This window comes from Magallana gigas, chromosome 10 (genome assembly GCF_963853765.1).
Source record: "Magallana gigas chromosome 10, xbMagGiga1.1, whole genome shotgun sequence".
Taxonomy (NCBI): domain Eukaryota; kingdom Metazoa; phylum Mollusca; class Bivalvia; order Ostreida; family Ostreidae; genus Magallana; species Magallana gigas.
Genome location: NC_088862.1, coordinates 10,098,532 through 10,115,885, shown reverse-complemented (window position 1 = coordinate 10,115,885; position 17,354 = coordinate 10,098,532). Strand labels below are relative to the sequence as shown.

Sequence of the window (17,354 nt, the reverse complement as noted above, 5' to 3'; positions counted from 1 at the left end):
TTTTACGGAGCTAATGTGACTTTTGTGCTAATCGTTAGAAATGTTATTTATACTTGAAATGATTAAGAACATAGTCAAATTAGCTTGAAAAATATTTTGCTTTGTATATTGATCCTATGCACTGAGATGTGGAGTAACATTCTGCCCGATGTATTGAAAAGTATTTAAACAGAAAATAAAAAGTTTTAGATCTGATTCAAAAGAGTTAATGAATCTTACGATTTTGTATTTGACAGTCAAAACAAGACTTTAAATTGACCATTAGAAGTATGCTTCCTAGACCTACCCGCGTTATTAAAAGGGATATACACATTCTTTTATTATTTACCAACTATTCGAAACAACAAGGGCTGCAACTAAAAATGAATTAGTATATTTTTACTACAGACTCATTTTTTGTTAGAAATAGGTAATATCGACATAAAGTTGTGTTGTTAAAGATAGAACATTGAAGGGACAATTTTCTTTCTGCATTTTATATCTTTATATGATGCAAATGAATTGCATATAACGCTAGGGAAAACATATTATCGACGTGTAGTTCATTAAAGGGACTTGGACACGATTTGAGATCAAAAATTTTATTTTTATTTTTTATGTATAAAATGGTTAACTGGTGCATTTTAAATGATTGACCAAAATATTGAATTTTAAAGTCAAGTTACAAGCGAAATACAGAGGTAAGAATTGGTTGTTATGTAAACAAAGCTCGAGTCTTATAGTTGTTTACAAAAATGTAATGTAGAGAATTACCATTTCGTAGACAAAATGACATACAAAAAACAATTTAAACTAATTCAATATCTTCATAAATACTATTTTCAACAAAAGAAAGATACATTTGATTGCAACTTACACCAATACAACACATTTGTAAAAAATGACATTTTCGAGCTTTGTTTACAAAACAAAGAATTATAAACTCTGTATCTTGCTTATTATTTGATATTTGACTTTCAAATTTTGACATAGCATTGTAAACTTCTATATTTATCAGTATAAACATTGAAAATGGGAAAATAAAATTTGAAAATTTTAAGTCAAATCGTGTCCAAGTCCCTTTAATTCTAGTATAAAAATCATATATATAGGAAAAGAGGCTTCAAAACACAGAAAAGCACTGACAATGACATGCACGGCAACTCTACTTGACAAATAAAAAGGTATCTTGAATCAATAAAATGGTTGATTTTCTATCATATGCAGATTCTGTTCTATGATAAGATACATAATTATACAATGTATTTGCTTGAGACAATAACTCGCCAGAAAAAGGTCTAATATTGCTTCATATGTAAAAAGAACTACTAGTTTAGTACATGCTCTCTCTCTCTTTAATACCAAATGAGATTTTAATTAAAAATTTAGGTATAATAAGTTTAATCATTACTATTATATAGAAACAAAAAATAACAACAATCTTTATAAAGATTAAGAAATCTGTAAATTGTATGTTATATAATTAAATATTTCATTTTTACTCCATTCCAGGTATACCACGCTGGTAATCCAGGTTTTGACTCTTACTAAATTAAAAAAAAAAGATAAATACATGTAAATATTCAAATGATTGTTGTAAGTTCTGCGTAAATTTATCAAAGTACTGAAGAACTGATGGGAGTTGATTTTGTCGATGTTTATTTATTTTAAAATCACTGATATGTTATTTTGCATGACAAGTACATGTAGTTTCTAATTTGAATTACGCACATTTTTATAATATGAATTTTTGTACTTTTTCGACAAGAGTGTCGAGAAACACCCATATGAATCATGTTAAATAATATTTAAAGATAAAATTAATTCAGTAAAACTATGTATCAGTAATAGAAATATTTCTCGAAAATTGCATATGGATCCAAGCAATATTGAACTCTAGTCTCGTTCAACCAAACGCTCGGCTGACACCGTAAATCTCCGACAAGGATTTACAGAGACAGCCGAGCGTCGAGTTGAACGAGACCATATTGAACTCTGGCGTAGGAATACATACGACTACAAAAAATATTTAAATTGTTCGCACCATTTAAAATCTGACTATTTTCAAGGTATTTGTAAAAAGTTTCCTTGAAAAACAACGCTTTAGCATACATTACATCAAATTTATCAATTATTTTCAAGAACTAAGTCTTGTCAGCAGCAATGATTTGTGCTGAGGTCTAAACACTGTTTCACTTTCGGTTTGTCTGAGTAACTGCATAGGAGAGTTGATTAAAATCAACTCCCAAAAATCACCTTAAATCGTGATTGCTTATGTTATCACTGACGTTTACTGTCGCAAAAAAGATAATCGTTAACTTAACTATAGGATATATGTATACCCATAAGACCAGTAACCTTTTCTGGGTAACTAGGGTTAAAGATTAAGGGAAAAGGCAATTGAGAAATAGTACAAAGTCAAATGGTATACTATGAAAGCTTGCCTGTTTTAATGGGATTTATTACGTATGGACAAAATGATATAGTTTGGTGATTGGAGCCTTTGTTACGGAAAAAAATAAGACTGGAGCTAGTATTTATAAAATAAATGCACATTAAACCCGAAAAAATTCCGTTATCTGAAAAGTATTTACAAGTGTGTTTGCAGACAACAGTATCTAAACATTGCCTGTATGGTGAACCCTTTTGATACATTGAGAAAAGTTTACCTTCCTTCACACATAATATAAAAAGGTCAATCGATTTTAGATAGAATCATCACATTTGTTAAAAGTTTCTTTTGTCGACTTCTTAAAGTAAAGAAATAAATTTACAAGTGGACTGCTAAATAGGTTGTAAACACGTAATGGACGGTTTACAAGAAGTAACTGCACATATAAACTCGCGAAACTTGAGAAATTAAAATAGGATGTTTAAAGACAAAAAAAACCCTCAGCGATTTTGATGATGACGATTGCCTCATTTCAATATATCGACTTGGTGAAGAAATTATACCCAGAATATATGAATTGCCTTATTGGTGAGGTAAGATTTAGAACAAAAGATATTAAGAAATCCACTATATAGTTATATCAACGGGGGAAAATAAGGTGTTTCTATATATCCGGTGCCAATAAAACTCAAATGCTGTAGATGGTAAAAGGCAGTTTATTTTAATTTTAGGTCGGTATGGGTGATTTCTGGGAATCCAAAAACTACACCCGGACAATCCGAAACCTAATTCCTCTCTCCTGACAATGGTGTATAACACAATAAAAATAAGCACTTAAGCACGAGTGACATATGTCATTGAGTAAAACTTCAATATGAGTAAGTCAATTAAATCAAAGGTAAGGTGTAAGAGTTAATAAAATAATTAAGCAATTATAACTGCTGAAGTGAATTATTGTCTTGTACAAAGGGAAGGGTACATTTATGAATAGGTAACAGTTACTCAAATTTCACTCCATGATAGGTATATCAAGTTCTTAAGGCCTCGCGATATTACTCCACAGGCAGTCTTCGAGAACGACTAAAATAGTGAATATTCATCAAAACAGAAGCGACAACAATAACCTGAATATATTGCCCGAGATCCATCCCTTTGAGTTATGTTTAAAATTTTAGATACAAACATATATACTCATGCCACCTTGGATGGTGTGTATGTACATTTATACCTACCCCCATCTAATATCAAAGATATTATGCACGTGTATCTATAAAAATATGATTTTATTACCAATACATTCAAATTCGACAAAAGAAATGAAAAAAATACGTTTATACTTTTTAACATAAACATGACTTAGCTAAGACATTGCTAAGTTTGCTTTATGTTACGGTATAAGGCATACTTCAGCAGGACTTATGTAGGTTCTAAGATTCCTCTGAAGTCACACTTATGACCCTACTTAAGTCAAATCTTAGCATGCTTTATGTTACGAGCCCCTGATGCTTTAATACTTTTGTATAAAAAAACAAAAATTTTAATTTCACGACTTATTTTAAAAACGACGTATTCAATTGTTGTTCGATGAATATGATAAATAATTATTTCTGAAATGTAAGAGAGAAACAATTAATTATTCCCAATCCCCCGAAAAATATATCTGTCTTGTGCGATGCCCTCGGAAAACATGGTTTTTCTCGGGGAATAATAGTGCTTCAGTTTTCCTGACCATTCATGCAATAAATGTTTATCAGCATTTATTTAGATGCCAACATTACAATCTTTATAACTTTTATACTCAAAAACCTCTATAGCCATATGTTAACCATGATTTAAGATTTTGAGAGGCCATGAAGAAGGGGTGTGCTTAGATTGGTTTCTTTGGTTTTTGGATTGGCCTATACACATTGTTGTAGGAATTTTTGGCCCGATTCCGTACAGTTCTTTAACCTTACGGGCCTACGTGACTTTACAAAGTAAAAACAATCGATTTCTTTAACAGGATATGAACAACAGATGATGGATTTCAATTTACAGCAATTCAATAGTCTGAACAAACACAACGGCACCAGCTGAATAATTCATAGCTTTTTAAAACATTGCAAAGTATTCAATATAAAAAGCATTCGGAATTGTATGGATGTCATGAAAGATGAATGCAGTAGTAAAAATATAAATGAGTTGCTAATGAGACGAATGTATTCACAGCTAAATGAAAGAGATTTTCTTTCACAACAAGATATCTGTGAGCCAATGCTCACTAGTGATACCCCCGCTCTGATGTGAATATGCAAAATAAGCAAACTCGTCATTTATCAGGAAGTTGACGTCCGAATGGTGCAAAAATATATCCTATGATATAGCATGCCTGAACAAAAGGTGTTTTAATATTTCAAGCATCTGCGATAAATAGTTGCTTAGAAAAATGTGACAGAAATTGTTGTTACGGACGGACAGACAGAACGACAGACAGAAAGACGGATAAACAGATGGACACACACATACACACACACAAAAGGGTAAAACAGTATACCCCTACTTCTTCGGAGCGGGGGTATAAAAATCAGCAATTGAGAGAGAGTTGCCGTACATCTATAGATCACTTCAATTTACTACATGTATGATGTAAAAAAGTCAATAAATAAAAGTACCAATAAATCACAACATATACTAATAACGCAATTCCAAAATTTAGAGAAAAAACAACCTTGCAGAGAGCCTACCCGACGTTTAAGTTTATTTTATTTCAAGAACAATGTACTGTGGGGAAAACATGTTCGATATTTCATACTTTTAAACTGTAGTGAAATACATGTTTGTTACTAACAGCGTAAATAAAGCTGTTATTTACAGTAATTCATCGTGCATTCCCATTGCATCGTTCTAAAATTAATAAAACTATTTTAATTGAATGGTAATAACATCTAGAAATCAAAGTACTGAAGTACTGACAGGAGTTGATTTTGACGATTGTTATTTATTTTAAAATCAACGATATGTTATTTTGCATGGCAAGTAAATTCCTATAAGTATTTTAATTACGCACATTTTTATAATATGAATCCTACAGGAATTTCATGAAAATCCAATATGAATCATGTTGTGTAATATTCAAAAAATTATTCCATCAAACTACGTATTAGTAATCGAAATACTTATGAGAAATTGTATAGATCCAAACAAAATTGAACTCTACTCTCGTTCAACCAGACTCTCAGCTGTATCCGTCAATCTCCGACAAGCAAGACAGACTCTATGCTTGTCGGAGATTTACGGAGACAACCGAGCGTCTGGTTGAACTAGACTATAAATTGAACTCTGGCGTAGGAATACATAAAATGTACGACTTCAAAAAATATCTAAATTGTTCGTACCATTTAAAATATGACTATTTACAAGGTAACTATAAATGAGTTTCCCTGATGAACAATGCTTAAGAACTCAGTACATCGAATTTATTGGTTAGAACTAAATGTTGTCAGCGGTGTTGATTTGTGCTCAGGTCCAAACACTGTTTCACTTTCGGTTTGCCTGAGTAATTGCATAGGAGAGTTGATTAGAATCAACTCCCAAAAATAATGACAAGGAAGCTTGAAAGCAAATTTAAATAATCAAAAGGTTATTGTCATGTTTGGCTTTTTAAGCGGGTGTACGGTCAATCTTTAATAACTTTTTTATATACATGATATACACATTAAATGGTATTTATTTTATTCACAGCAACGCATTTGTTCGGAAAAAAACAACAACACAACGACACAAACTGAAAAGTAAACTAATATCGATTTCTGAAACATCGCAAACTGTAGTGTTTTGAAGTATTGATAGAAATTAAACCTGAAAATATGAATTGATATAACATAAAAAAATTAATTTGATTGGTCTCATACGGCAATGAAAATCACAGATAACTGAATCATACGTGTTTCTTTAATAAAAAAAATTTTCGCAACTCCAAAACAAGGTAGCGTAATAATGGGCAACCCGTCAAGGCAACAAGTAAAAAACGGACACGTAATGCGATGGTTTGCTATCATAACGGGGATATGGAATTACGAATTATTTAAGGAATAAGGAAACATTCTTTGAGTATTATAAGGTGATAATTTCGGTCGGGGCGTGGTCTAATCCAATAAAGCCCGAAGGGCTTTATGATAGATTTGACCACGCTCCGACAGAAAATATCACCTCATATTATTCACAGAATGATTCCTTATTACTTATATTTATATTTTTTTAAATTTGTACACTTTAAAACAATATTATTTTAAAACGACTTTTTTCTTCTGTAGCACATGCTATGTATTGCTACGCGGCGCAGCCAAACCAAGGTTTCTGGGTTATGCTATAAGACACGCCCATTTTGTGTCACTCATAATTTATGAAGTTATTGGGTTTTAGGGTTCAATATTGATTCGTAATGTTATCAGAGACAAAGATGGTTGGAAATGTAAATATTGTGAAGTAAAATCAGGTAAAACGTCTTAAGCTATCTTCCTACGGACGGAGAATATAACAAGTGACCTTTTGATGCCACCAATATTTCGGAAATGAACTTTGCGCAAAATTAAATTTGTGAATTCTTTGTTGAGCCAAGGAAATTATGGCGATCTGTTTTCAAGTCCTTTCTTGATTTTTTTTTTTTTATTCATATAACAAAACAAAATGTTGACTGAGTTTTCGGGGAACATTGATTATATTAGCCCCTTGGGATGAATATATTGGCCTCCGCTTCGCGTCGGGCAAAATGTCGTCCCTCGGGGACTAATATAATGAATGTTGTCCTCAACCCCAGTCAATATTTGTATAAAATTTACTCTGTAACCGTTGCGTTCAAGCGTTTAGCTAGATTAGACTTGGGTGTTTCAAAATCAGTAACTAAGTTTGTCATGCTGCAGAAAGCAAACTCATAAAAAGATCCATTTTTTTTCAAACGCAATCAAAAGACAATAATGATTACTTTTCATCACATATTTGTAGAAAATGTCAATATCGTTGTCAAAAATCATCCGGATTGTTATACTTTTTTTGGTAAAGTTTATGATGTACATGTAATAAGGTTTTTGAAGCAGATAAACAAGGTTGAAAAAATTGTAATAAAATATGTTACTACTCTCAGTGTCAACAAATCTGTTATTTGTATTTACTAAATTATTCAATGGATTGCAAGTTATGAACATTGACAAATGGGTAGATATTCAAATTTGTAATAGAAATGAGATCTTAAGACATTAATAATAAGAAAGCTGAAACGTAAATCTCGGTTATAAACAGCTGACGTTTCCAAGAAACATGGTCATAAGCTGATAGAATATTATCGAATGTAAGCTGTTTTACATAACAGAACATTGTGGTCTAGATCTTTAGCAGATATGTATGCACTCATAAAATGGAGAGTGAATGTTTGATTTTGCGTTCCTACTGACATTGTTTACTTTAAAAGCTATTCATTCAAATTTCAGTTTTGAAAATTCGATATCATTATTAAAGATATAAAATTTAAAGCTGGGGATTATACTGATAGACACCCAAGAGGGGGATCTTGACTGAAGTGATCTTCGAGGACAAATATCAATTTTAGTTAGAAAGCCTAAAAGAGCTTTAGGGAGTATGAGTCTAGCCCGTTATTTTTTCCTCCATCCTGTTTATAATTCCTTATGAAATAATTAAGAATGACCATAAGAAACCTGAATAAAATTTACTAGATTTATATATGTTGTTATAAAAAAATGCGATGTGAAGAAAACGCTGGTTGGTACAATTATATCCAATTATGATATTTCTATCTAACGCACTATTTTTCTGCTCGATACAGTCCCATGACAGGGGAAATAAACATTGAATATCACAGGAAACGAATATTTATATCCATTGGGTAGAATAGCCGAAGACGTGCCTTTGACATAAACAAACGAATGAATTTGATTCTAAAATAGTTCAATGTTTTATATTTTACGGTCATAAATCTAATTGTTCTATAATGTATTCATATGAATTAAAACCGATATTGACATAGAAATTAAAACATTCACGACGATTTTTTAAAGATGATCACCTATTTACACAAAACATATACTGTATCAACAAATGTCAGATTTTTTTTTTATGGGGGGGGGGGGATACATTGTTTTTCTCCTGAGAATAATATACCGGTATTGCATTTCTCTAACATTCAACATTCAAGCAATAAGTGTGCAACATTCTTCATATTTCCATTTACTTAACGGAATTCATATTTATGTACATATAACCTTGTCACTGTATTTCTACCTTTTTTTAATTTTGAAATTGTCATATCAACTCATGTTCGATCCATCGCTAAATATTTTTAATCTACGCTTTCCCTGATGATCATTCATTTAGAATATTAATCAAATAGATGTCTTATATGGTAATCCTGCTTTTTATGTACTTAGATGTACATTTATACATAGAATTCTTATATCATTCATACAGTATTACATGTTACACATGCACATCTTAAATTATACTATAATTCTTATTATGGTTTTGACATCAACCAATATTTCAAACCGAATAATACATCAGTCTTGAAGGTGTTAATTTGGTAAAATGTGTAATTTGTTTAATTTACTTGAACTTAAAATAATACTAGTTCCTCATGAATGATACGTTTTCTGTTTAATATCCGATTAGCCTAAACAAGATAAAAACAATAGTTTTTTCCCAAAGTCACAATCGTTTTGATCGGACCCCGCAAATAAAGCCCTAATTTCGGTCATATCATCGCACTTTGTTGAAGTGGTTTTTTTTCAAAATGTGTTGACTTTGTCCAAATATTACACACACCTTCATTTTGTAAGTGCGTATTTAGTTAAATTGCTTTGTAATATTGCATAATATTAAAAATCCAAATCTCAAATGGAGCTCCTCTTTCAATCATTTTGCTCCTGTTTAATGATAACCCAGCCCACCAACTAGACTGACACACACTTTGCAAGACGTATGGCCTTTGACCTCCATCTAAAAAGGAACCCATAGATTTTCCAAGTTGTCGTTGAATCTTAAACTTTTTTATCAATATAAGAAGGCAATTTCTTGGTCCTTGTTGCACAAGTGAAGGTGCATCCATACAAAAAAAACCGTAAATTTATTGCGCAAAAAAAAATTGCGCACGGTTTTGCACTTATAGATTAATTAAGGAATAGATTCTCTGAAATATTTTTAGCATTTAGCGAAGACATTCCTGGGACGTTTCACGATTTTGTATGGCATTGCTTGCCTCGGATTTTCTTTCAAACTCCATCATCCTTTGGTCTTAGATACTCTCTAAACCTTTCCGAATATACTGTTCTAATCAAAAGGATTATCTAGGAACAAATTATATTTGAATCAAATAAAGTAAAATAGTAGTATTTACATATCTTATGTAAATGCTGAACTCACTCAGTTGCTCTACTTTGAATGCCTTTACTGATCGTGACATATGTTATGACCTACACTGTACTATCACAAATAATTTCAAACTAACTTTAATCGCCTGAAAAACCACAACGTATGTCTTAGTAACAGAAAGAGCACCACAAGATATCATTTAATCTTTTATTCAGGCCGATCGTTCATCAAAAACGTCAAAAGAAGGTTCCCTACGTGAAAATGAATACAACATTTGCTGGTCAATCAGCATTTTCATTGCCAATAGGCATGTCAACACCAGCTGATCCTGACTTCCGGTAACATCCGAGCATCCACTCCTTCTACATCAATATGTCATCAACGCTCCTGTAACCATCTTGGCAGGTGACATAAAAAGAATAGCAGAAGTGGTCAAAAAGGCCATTAAAGACTCCATCCACGATGGAATTTCAAACACGATTGATAAAAAAATGAACCATTACGAAACCACCTCAACAAATAAAAAACACGAAGCATCGTAGAGATTTAGACGAGCTAGAGCATTATCGATGACACTCACTTAAAAGGTTATCTGGCATCGATGAATCTATTTCAGAAGATACCGAGGTAAAAACACTAGAAGTTACCCCTAGAGCAGGAATTAAACTTTCCCAATGAGAGTATAAACCTCCACCGCGATGGAAACCCAAAGAGACAAAGAGTAAATTATCGCAAGGCTGAACTCAGTCAAAAACAACTTCCATATTCTACGAAGTGCAAAACTATGTCAAATAAACGTCCAAACCAAGAGAATCTCGGTAAGTAAATACATTATAGAGTACAGAAACAATCAAAGTACTGAAGTACTGACGGGAGTGGATTTTATCGATTATTATTCATTTTAAAATCAACGATATGTTACTTTGCTTGGCAAGTAGTTTATAATCTGTCTTTGAATTACGCACAGTTTTATAATATGAATTCTCGGACTTTTCCGACAAGAATTTTGAGAAAAAAAAACGTATGAATCGTGTTGTGTAATGATTAGAGATAGAATTGATTCCATCAAACTATGTATAAGTAATTGAAATATTCAAAACATTGTATGGATCCAAGCAATAATGAACTCTGGTCTTGTTCAACCAGATGCTCGGCTGTCTCCGTTAATCTGCAAAAAGCAAGAGAATGTGTACACCAGGTCATTTGATAGCTTGATGACGCGACCTCTAAATACAGAATGACTCTCCGCTTGTCGGAGATTTACGGATACAGCTGAGTGTTAAACGAGACTTTATTAAACTCTGGCGTATGAACACATACGACTGCAAAAATATCTAAATTGTTCGTACTATTTAACATCTGACTATTTTCAAGGTATTCATAAATAAGTTTCTTAAAAACTAATGCTTCAAGATACATTACATCGAATTTTTTGATTATTTTCAAGAACTAAATCTTGTCAGCGGTGATGATTTGTGCTTAGGTCCAAACACTGTTTCACTTTCGGTTTGCCAGAGTAACTGCATAGGAGAGTTGATTAAAATCAACTCCCAAAAACTTGTATCTATTCAGGTAGTTGTGTCGTAACGGCAAGCTGAAGAAAGCATGGCCATCAAACGGGAACTTTCAAGATACCCATTAAAGACAACTCCGACAAGGTACGCCACACACGCGTTGAATCGGACTGTTCCTTTCGGCCACGTTCTGTTCCTCGCAGTCGTTGTCGGCTCCATATTCATCCGAATTAGTACCAACATCGAACATCAAGATACCTTTGATTCAAGCAACTGAGTTTTGAATAACAATATGTGAACAAATATCATTATTGCATTATATAGATATATAATTTTGTTGATAGCCGTGATGTATAAAGCATATTCTATTTTAATCATGTGTAATATATAATCTTTGGACAGGTACATCATTTATTCACATCCCGTTCCATGTTTTGCTCTCAATGGCATTTTTGAATATGTTTTTTTTCTGCAACCTCCAATTACAGATCTGTAGTTCAAAATATATTTTTCTACTCAAAACTCCATTTCAGTGTTTTACAATTATCTCTCATCGTGTTTATTATATACCTTCCGTTTGAATCTACTGTAATATAGTAAATAACACATTTTGCATATGCGGTTAACCGGAATCAAACGGACGCAATCTTGAATGCTCTTTATATACCAATGCAAGATTGTTGCATTTGGATACTGTAACTTTTTATTCTGACGTCAATATTTTACTTTATTTAGATGTAAATATTTCTTTAGCAAACAATAAAACGTTTCTTAGAGCTATTTAAGAATTCATTTCAGCATCAAAACCATTTCTTCCATAGCGCATTTTTTATAAGCATTGTTAAATCAGCCTTTAATTTTTCATAAATTGTAGTGTTCGTACAAAGACGTTTCATCCTGGGCACATTACAGTCGGTTCAATCAGATCTTTTACAATATACATTATAACATAGCCTAGCATTGAAATCGCAAAGCAAAGCATTTGAGTCTCAGATTATAGTATTGGAATCTCATACCATAGCATACAATCTCATAGAATCTCATTCGTCATAGCATACCATAGCATACCATAGCATACCAAAGCATAACATACATCATTTTAAATCGGTTTTGAATGTTTTTATTTAAAAGAATAAATGTTCAGAATGCACATTAGTAGTAAACTTGTTGCAAAATTTAAGGCAGTAACTGTTGAATTTTTATGCTAGACCAGACATATATTTTTTATAACTGCTTACATAATTTGGTCACTCTCTGACGCTTTGCCGACATTAAAAGCATGAGAGAGAGAGAGATTTCCAGTCTTTACTATGCATAAAGACACACCAAAAGAGTCCAGGTTTCAGTACTTCAGGACTTTGATTTTTATAAAAGGTTTTGTTTAATATAGTAATTTTAACATGTGTGTACAACACAATGCATTGATGAGATACAAGTACCTACACGATAAAGAACATTTATATCTTTATTGATCATATGCTAGTCGTCGGTATATTCAGGTTTACTCAGACGGTTTCCTTGTTTGATCCATTTCGGAAGATCTCTGCTTCTTACATCTTCGTAAGGCGTTGCACCTAAAATGAAATGCAAAATTATCACTAACATGATGTAATTAAACATCAGATACGCACAAAAGACAGCGTGTATATTATAAAAGACTAATTACATGTAAATAGATTATGAAAGACTACATGTATATTATGCAAGCCTGGTTGCAGATAAATATACATTACAAAAAACTGCATATATATTATACAAACTTGTTTACAGATCAAAAGATCAATAGATTACAAAAGATTACATGTATATTAACATACGTGGTGTAAGGTGTACAACTCTCTCATATCATATTTAAAACTTGTTCGATACTTTACAAAAAATGCACAGTATTGTATCTTACAACATAATATCATCAAACACTATTCAAAGGAAAAAAAAGAGGGGAGAACCGTATTTTGATATAATTTTGATTATTGCTATGTGCAATTTTAAGCATTCGGTAGACCTACACTGTAACTCCAACATGAATAAAAATTTTTCTAGAGTGAATCAAATTTGATTAAATTCTCATCTGACCTATGGAGAAGATTTCCCAGATGCTTATTCCATATGACCAAACATCACTCTTCTCAGAGGCAGTTCCAGTTTTGTTCAAGCATTCAGGGGCCATCCATTTTAAGGGGATTCTTTCCTGTAAAATATGATTTTCAAATTATATATGTTGTTATGAAACAATCAATGTTGACATCAATTACATTGTATTTCAAATATAATATTATTTAAGTTTATTATATACAAATATTTCATAAATTAAATGTCGGTATCAATGCAGAATTTAATTTTTGTGAAATGTATAATACAATGTATAACAATGATGTTTAATTTTCTTTCCATGCGCATCTCTCTTTAATTTTACTTTCAAAGCATGATATATCCTGATTTAGTTTACGAATGCAAGTTGTTGTCAAGATTTCTTGTCAATAGTTTTTAGATTTGAGGTTTTTTTTAAGAGTATCATTATACGAGATTTTATAAGTTTTTTTGGCAATGAAGGAGGCTAGGTAGATCCCTCAAGTTAAAAAAAATACCTTAAAGTTTAAGATATTATTTAGTCAAATGTGCACTGTTTAGATTTAAATATATTACTATATCCATTTACAGAGTTCTTTGTCTAAAGAAGATCAATTCAGTCTAAATTGACCACAAACATCCAACCTAATTCAGTGACCTTTTTGCCTGACTCATCCTCATCATCACCTTGCCTAGGACCAAATCCTGCTATTTTCGCACTCAAGCTCTTGTTCAGAAATACGTTTCTGGCTGCAAGCCTCATGTGGATAAGCTTTATGATATAAAGAGGCATCAGATTTTCAAAATCTTTTATTCTTACCTTTTTAAAATAAGATTAATAAAAAAATTCATAAAATTCATGATTATCATGATTCTGAATGAATACGGTTACTACTAATAAACTGTATGGAATAACCTTTAAATGAACTTACCCATTTTCTAATATGATTTGTTTAGCTAAGAACTACAGTTTTCTAAAGAAAAAATCCATAGAGCTTGACATTGAAATTAGAAAAATTCCCTTTTATTCATACAGAGCTCTTCTTTTTAAGGAGATTTATATGTTCTAAAATTGCCATGAATATCTAGCACTCTTAATTATTGTCGTCGCTCTCATTTATTTGTTAAGGTGGAATAACACACCTGAAAAATGCACTCAAATTAAAAGAAAATGATTTGATTATGAAAGATATAATGATAAATATACTTTACATATCTCAAATAAGCAAACAATATTGCAGTTATTGGATAAAAATGAATATCTAAAAAAATCAATTCAGTAAATTACAACTAAAAGCCCCTGCAGGATTCGAACTCGGGATGTAGAGATCACAAACCCGACACTTTATCCACTCGGATATGAAGTATAGTACATCTTGGCGTCGATAAAATCCTTTTAAAAACGAAATGCCGTTTCGATTAGAGGTCAGCCATTTTTTGATGATGTGTTATTCTACCTTTATGCGTTACCAAAATTATTAGGAATAAAGAAGTCAAAATCAAAATAATACAATACTCAAGAATAAATGTTTTAGGGTTTCTCTCATTGACCTTTCATTTTTTTATTTCTTCGTTTTAGTCTTTAGATATTAAATGTGAATTAAATTGTCATTTCAATTATTTTTGATGGACATATATTAAAAAACATTCTAATAAAACATACGTCTTTGGTTGTTAAATAGACCATCCCTCTTGTTATGTCGAAAGAAAATCGGTATACTTTTTCTATGACGTCATATGACACCGTTTCTTGATGATCAGTTAGCCAATCCTTGAGCGTTCCGTTCTCACAGTACTCCAGCAACATTATCGGCCCCACTAAAAAGTTGAATATTAAATGGTCACGCCAAAAAGTGATCTGAAATTTCCTCTTAAACTCCATTTAACTCTTTAATTCATTATGTTAATGTACCTGTACATGCAAGCACAATTTCTATTATCAATCACAATGAATTTGCTAATTTTGTGACAATTTAAAACATTGTTAGAAGTCATAATCTACATTAAATTTAAATAACCTATTTACTTTTGCTTGTAATGATTTTGTTTTAATAAAAGTTGCTTAGAAATGGAATCTCTCTCTCTCTCTCTCTCTCTCTCTCTCTCTCTCTCTCTCTCTCTCTCTCCATGTGGCGTGTGGCGTATATGTACGTATTTCTTTGGAATTTTTTTTCAATTACTTGATTGTTCAGCTACCTCTAACATTTGCTCCTAAAAAGTCAATCTTAGCTTTCAGCAATACCTTGTCTTCATCTGAGTATCCATCTAGAAGGAACGAAAAACCATCTTATGTAAGTGAAGAAAACTTTTATTCAAACGGTAAGTGTATGCACTATAAGCTTAAGGTAAAGATCTAGTATATGAAAGGTGCCTACAAGTTCATAAAATTTAAGATATAAATTCATTAATTTGGTGCTTCATAATAATAGCTTTGTTTGATAGGGTGTACCGGGCCCAAAATCCTTTGTAAACACAATTACGGAGTTATGTCCATATTTGACTAAAATAATATATCCAGAATGCTTACAGTCTCCAAAAAAACGGAATTAAACAGGCTCTTGACTTCCTCTATAAAGTGATGTCAAATTGAATAAAGGTATCGGGAATACTTTTCCCATGATTTAACATTGAATGTTCAAGAAATTGTTAAATAATCTACATAATTTCTTTAAAGCTGCAAAGTACAGGAAAAAGAATATTCAGCTAAATATGACGTCATTATGGTTCTAGCATCAAAAAGACACTCTGAATTTAATAATTAGGTCCTTAATTAGAAGGGGCATTGTCACGATTTTGGTCAAGACATATTTTCAATTTTAATGTTTACGATGCTTTTTTAAGGCGTTTTTAATAGGCAACCAAAATTTGAATGTCATTTGTTGACTTATAAGCGAGTTACAGAGCTTAAAATTGTTTGCTATGTAAACAAAGCATTTGTTTACATTTTAAATGTTGAAGTGAAAATTTTAGTTTTAGACCTAAAATTAATGTGTTAAACGTTAGAATTTGTTGAAAATGAATCATGATGGATAACTCAGCTGGGAATAGATTTCTAGTGGTATATTGAACCCATGTAAGAATCGAAGTACCAAAATCTGACTGGAGTTGATTGTATCAATGTTTATTTATTCTAATATCAATGATATGTTATTTTGCAAGACAAGTACCGATAGTTTCTAATCTGTATTTGAATTAGGCGCATTTTTATAATATGTATTTTTGGACTTTTTCGACACAAAAATGTTGATAAAAGGCCATATGAATCATGTTAAGTAATATTATATTTAAAGATAGAATAAATTCAATCAAACTATGTATCAGGATGGAAATATTTCTGGAAAATTTATGGAGCCAGGCAATATTGAACGCTAGTCTTATTCAACCAAACCAAGCAGAGAGTGTCTCTTGCTTGTTGGAGATTAACGGAGACAGCCGAGCGTCGATTTGAACGAGACTATATTCAACTCTGGCGTAAGAATACATACGACGACAAAAAATATCTAAATGGTTCGTGCCATTTACAATCTGACTATTTTCAAGGTAAATAATAAATAAGTTTCCTTGAAAAACAAAGCTTTAGCATACATTATATTGAATTTATCAATTATTTTCAAGAACTAAGTCTTGTCAGCGGTGATGATATGTGCTTTGGTCCAAACACTGTTTCACTTTCGGTTTGTCAGAGTAACTGCATAGGAGAGTTGATTAAAATCACTCCCAAAAACAGGGCACGAGCTTTGTTTAAATAACAAAGAATTGTGAGCCCTGTATCTTGCGTTTAACTCTACGGCTGACTCTCAAATTTCATTTGATCATTAGAAATGTATTCCTTAAGCAATGTAAATAATAAAAAGAGAGAAATAACATTTGACCAAAATCATGACCATATCCCCTTCAATGGCATGTAACCAAAATTGTTAAACACCAAATATGAATCAAAACCCTTCATCTACATGGGTACGTAAGATGAATCAAATGACTATTAGTTATAAAATCAGGACTAATAATATATGTTCATGTGAATCTCACATTTTTCTTCACAA

General features: G+C 31.8%; 1 protein-coding gene across 1 annotated transcript; it reads right to left on the bottom strand.

The window, feature by feature from the left end:
• Nucleotides 1-12,720: 12,720 nt before the first annotated feature.
• On the bottom strand, nucleotides 12,721-14,077 carry LOC136272268 (tyrosine-protein kinase receptor Tie-1-like). Its single transcript, XM_066073594.1, has 3 exons — nucleotides 13,970-14,077; nucleotides 13,318-13,432; nucleotides 12,721-12,815 (listed from the first exon to the last, which is right to left on the bottom strand). Exons 1-3 carry the CDS (start codon nucleotides 14,072-14,074, stop codon nucleotides 12,721-12,723), a joined length of 315 nt encoding a protein of 104 aa, XP_065929666.1. The 5' UTR covers nucleotides 14,075-14,077.
• Between the last annotated feature and the right edge of the window lie 3,277 nt (nucleotides 14,078-17,354).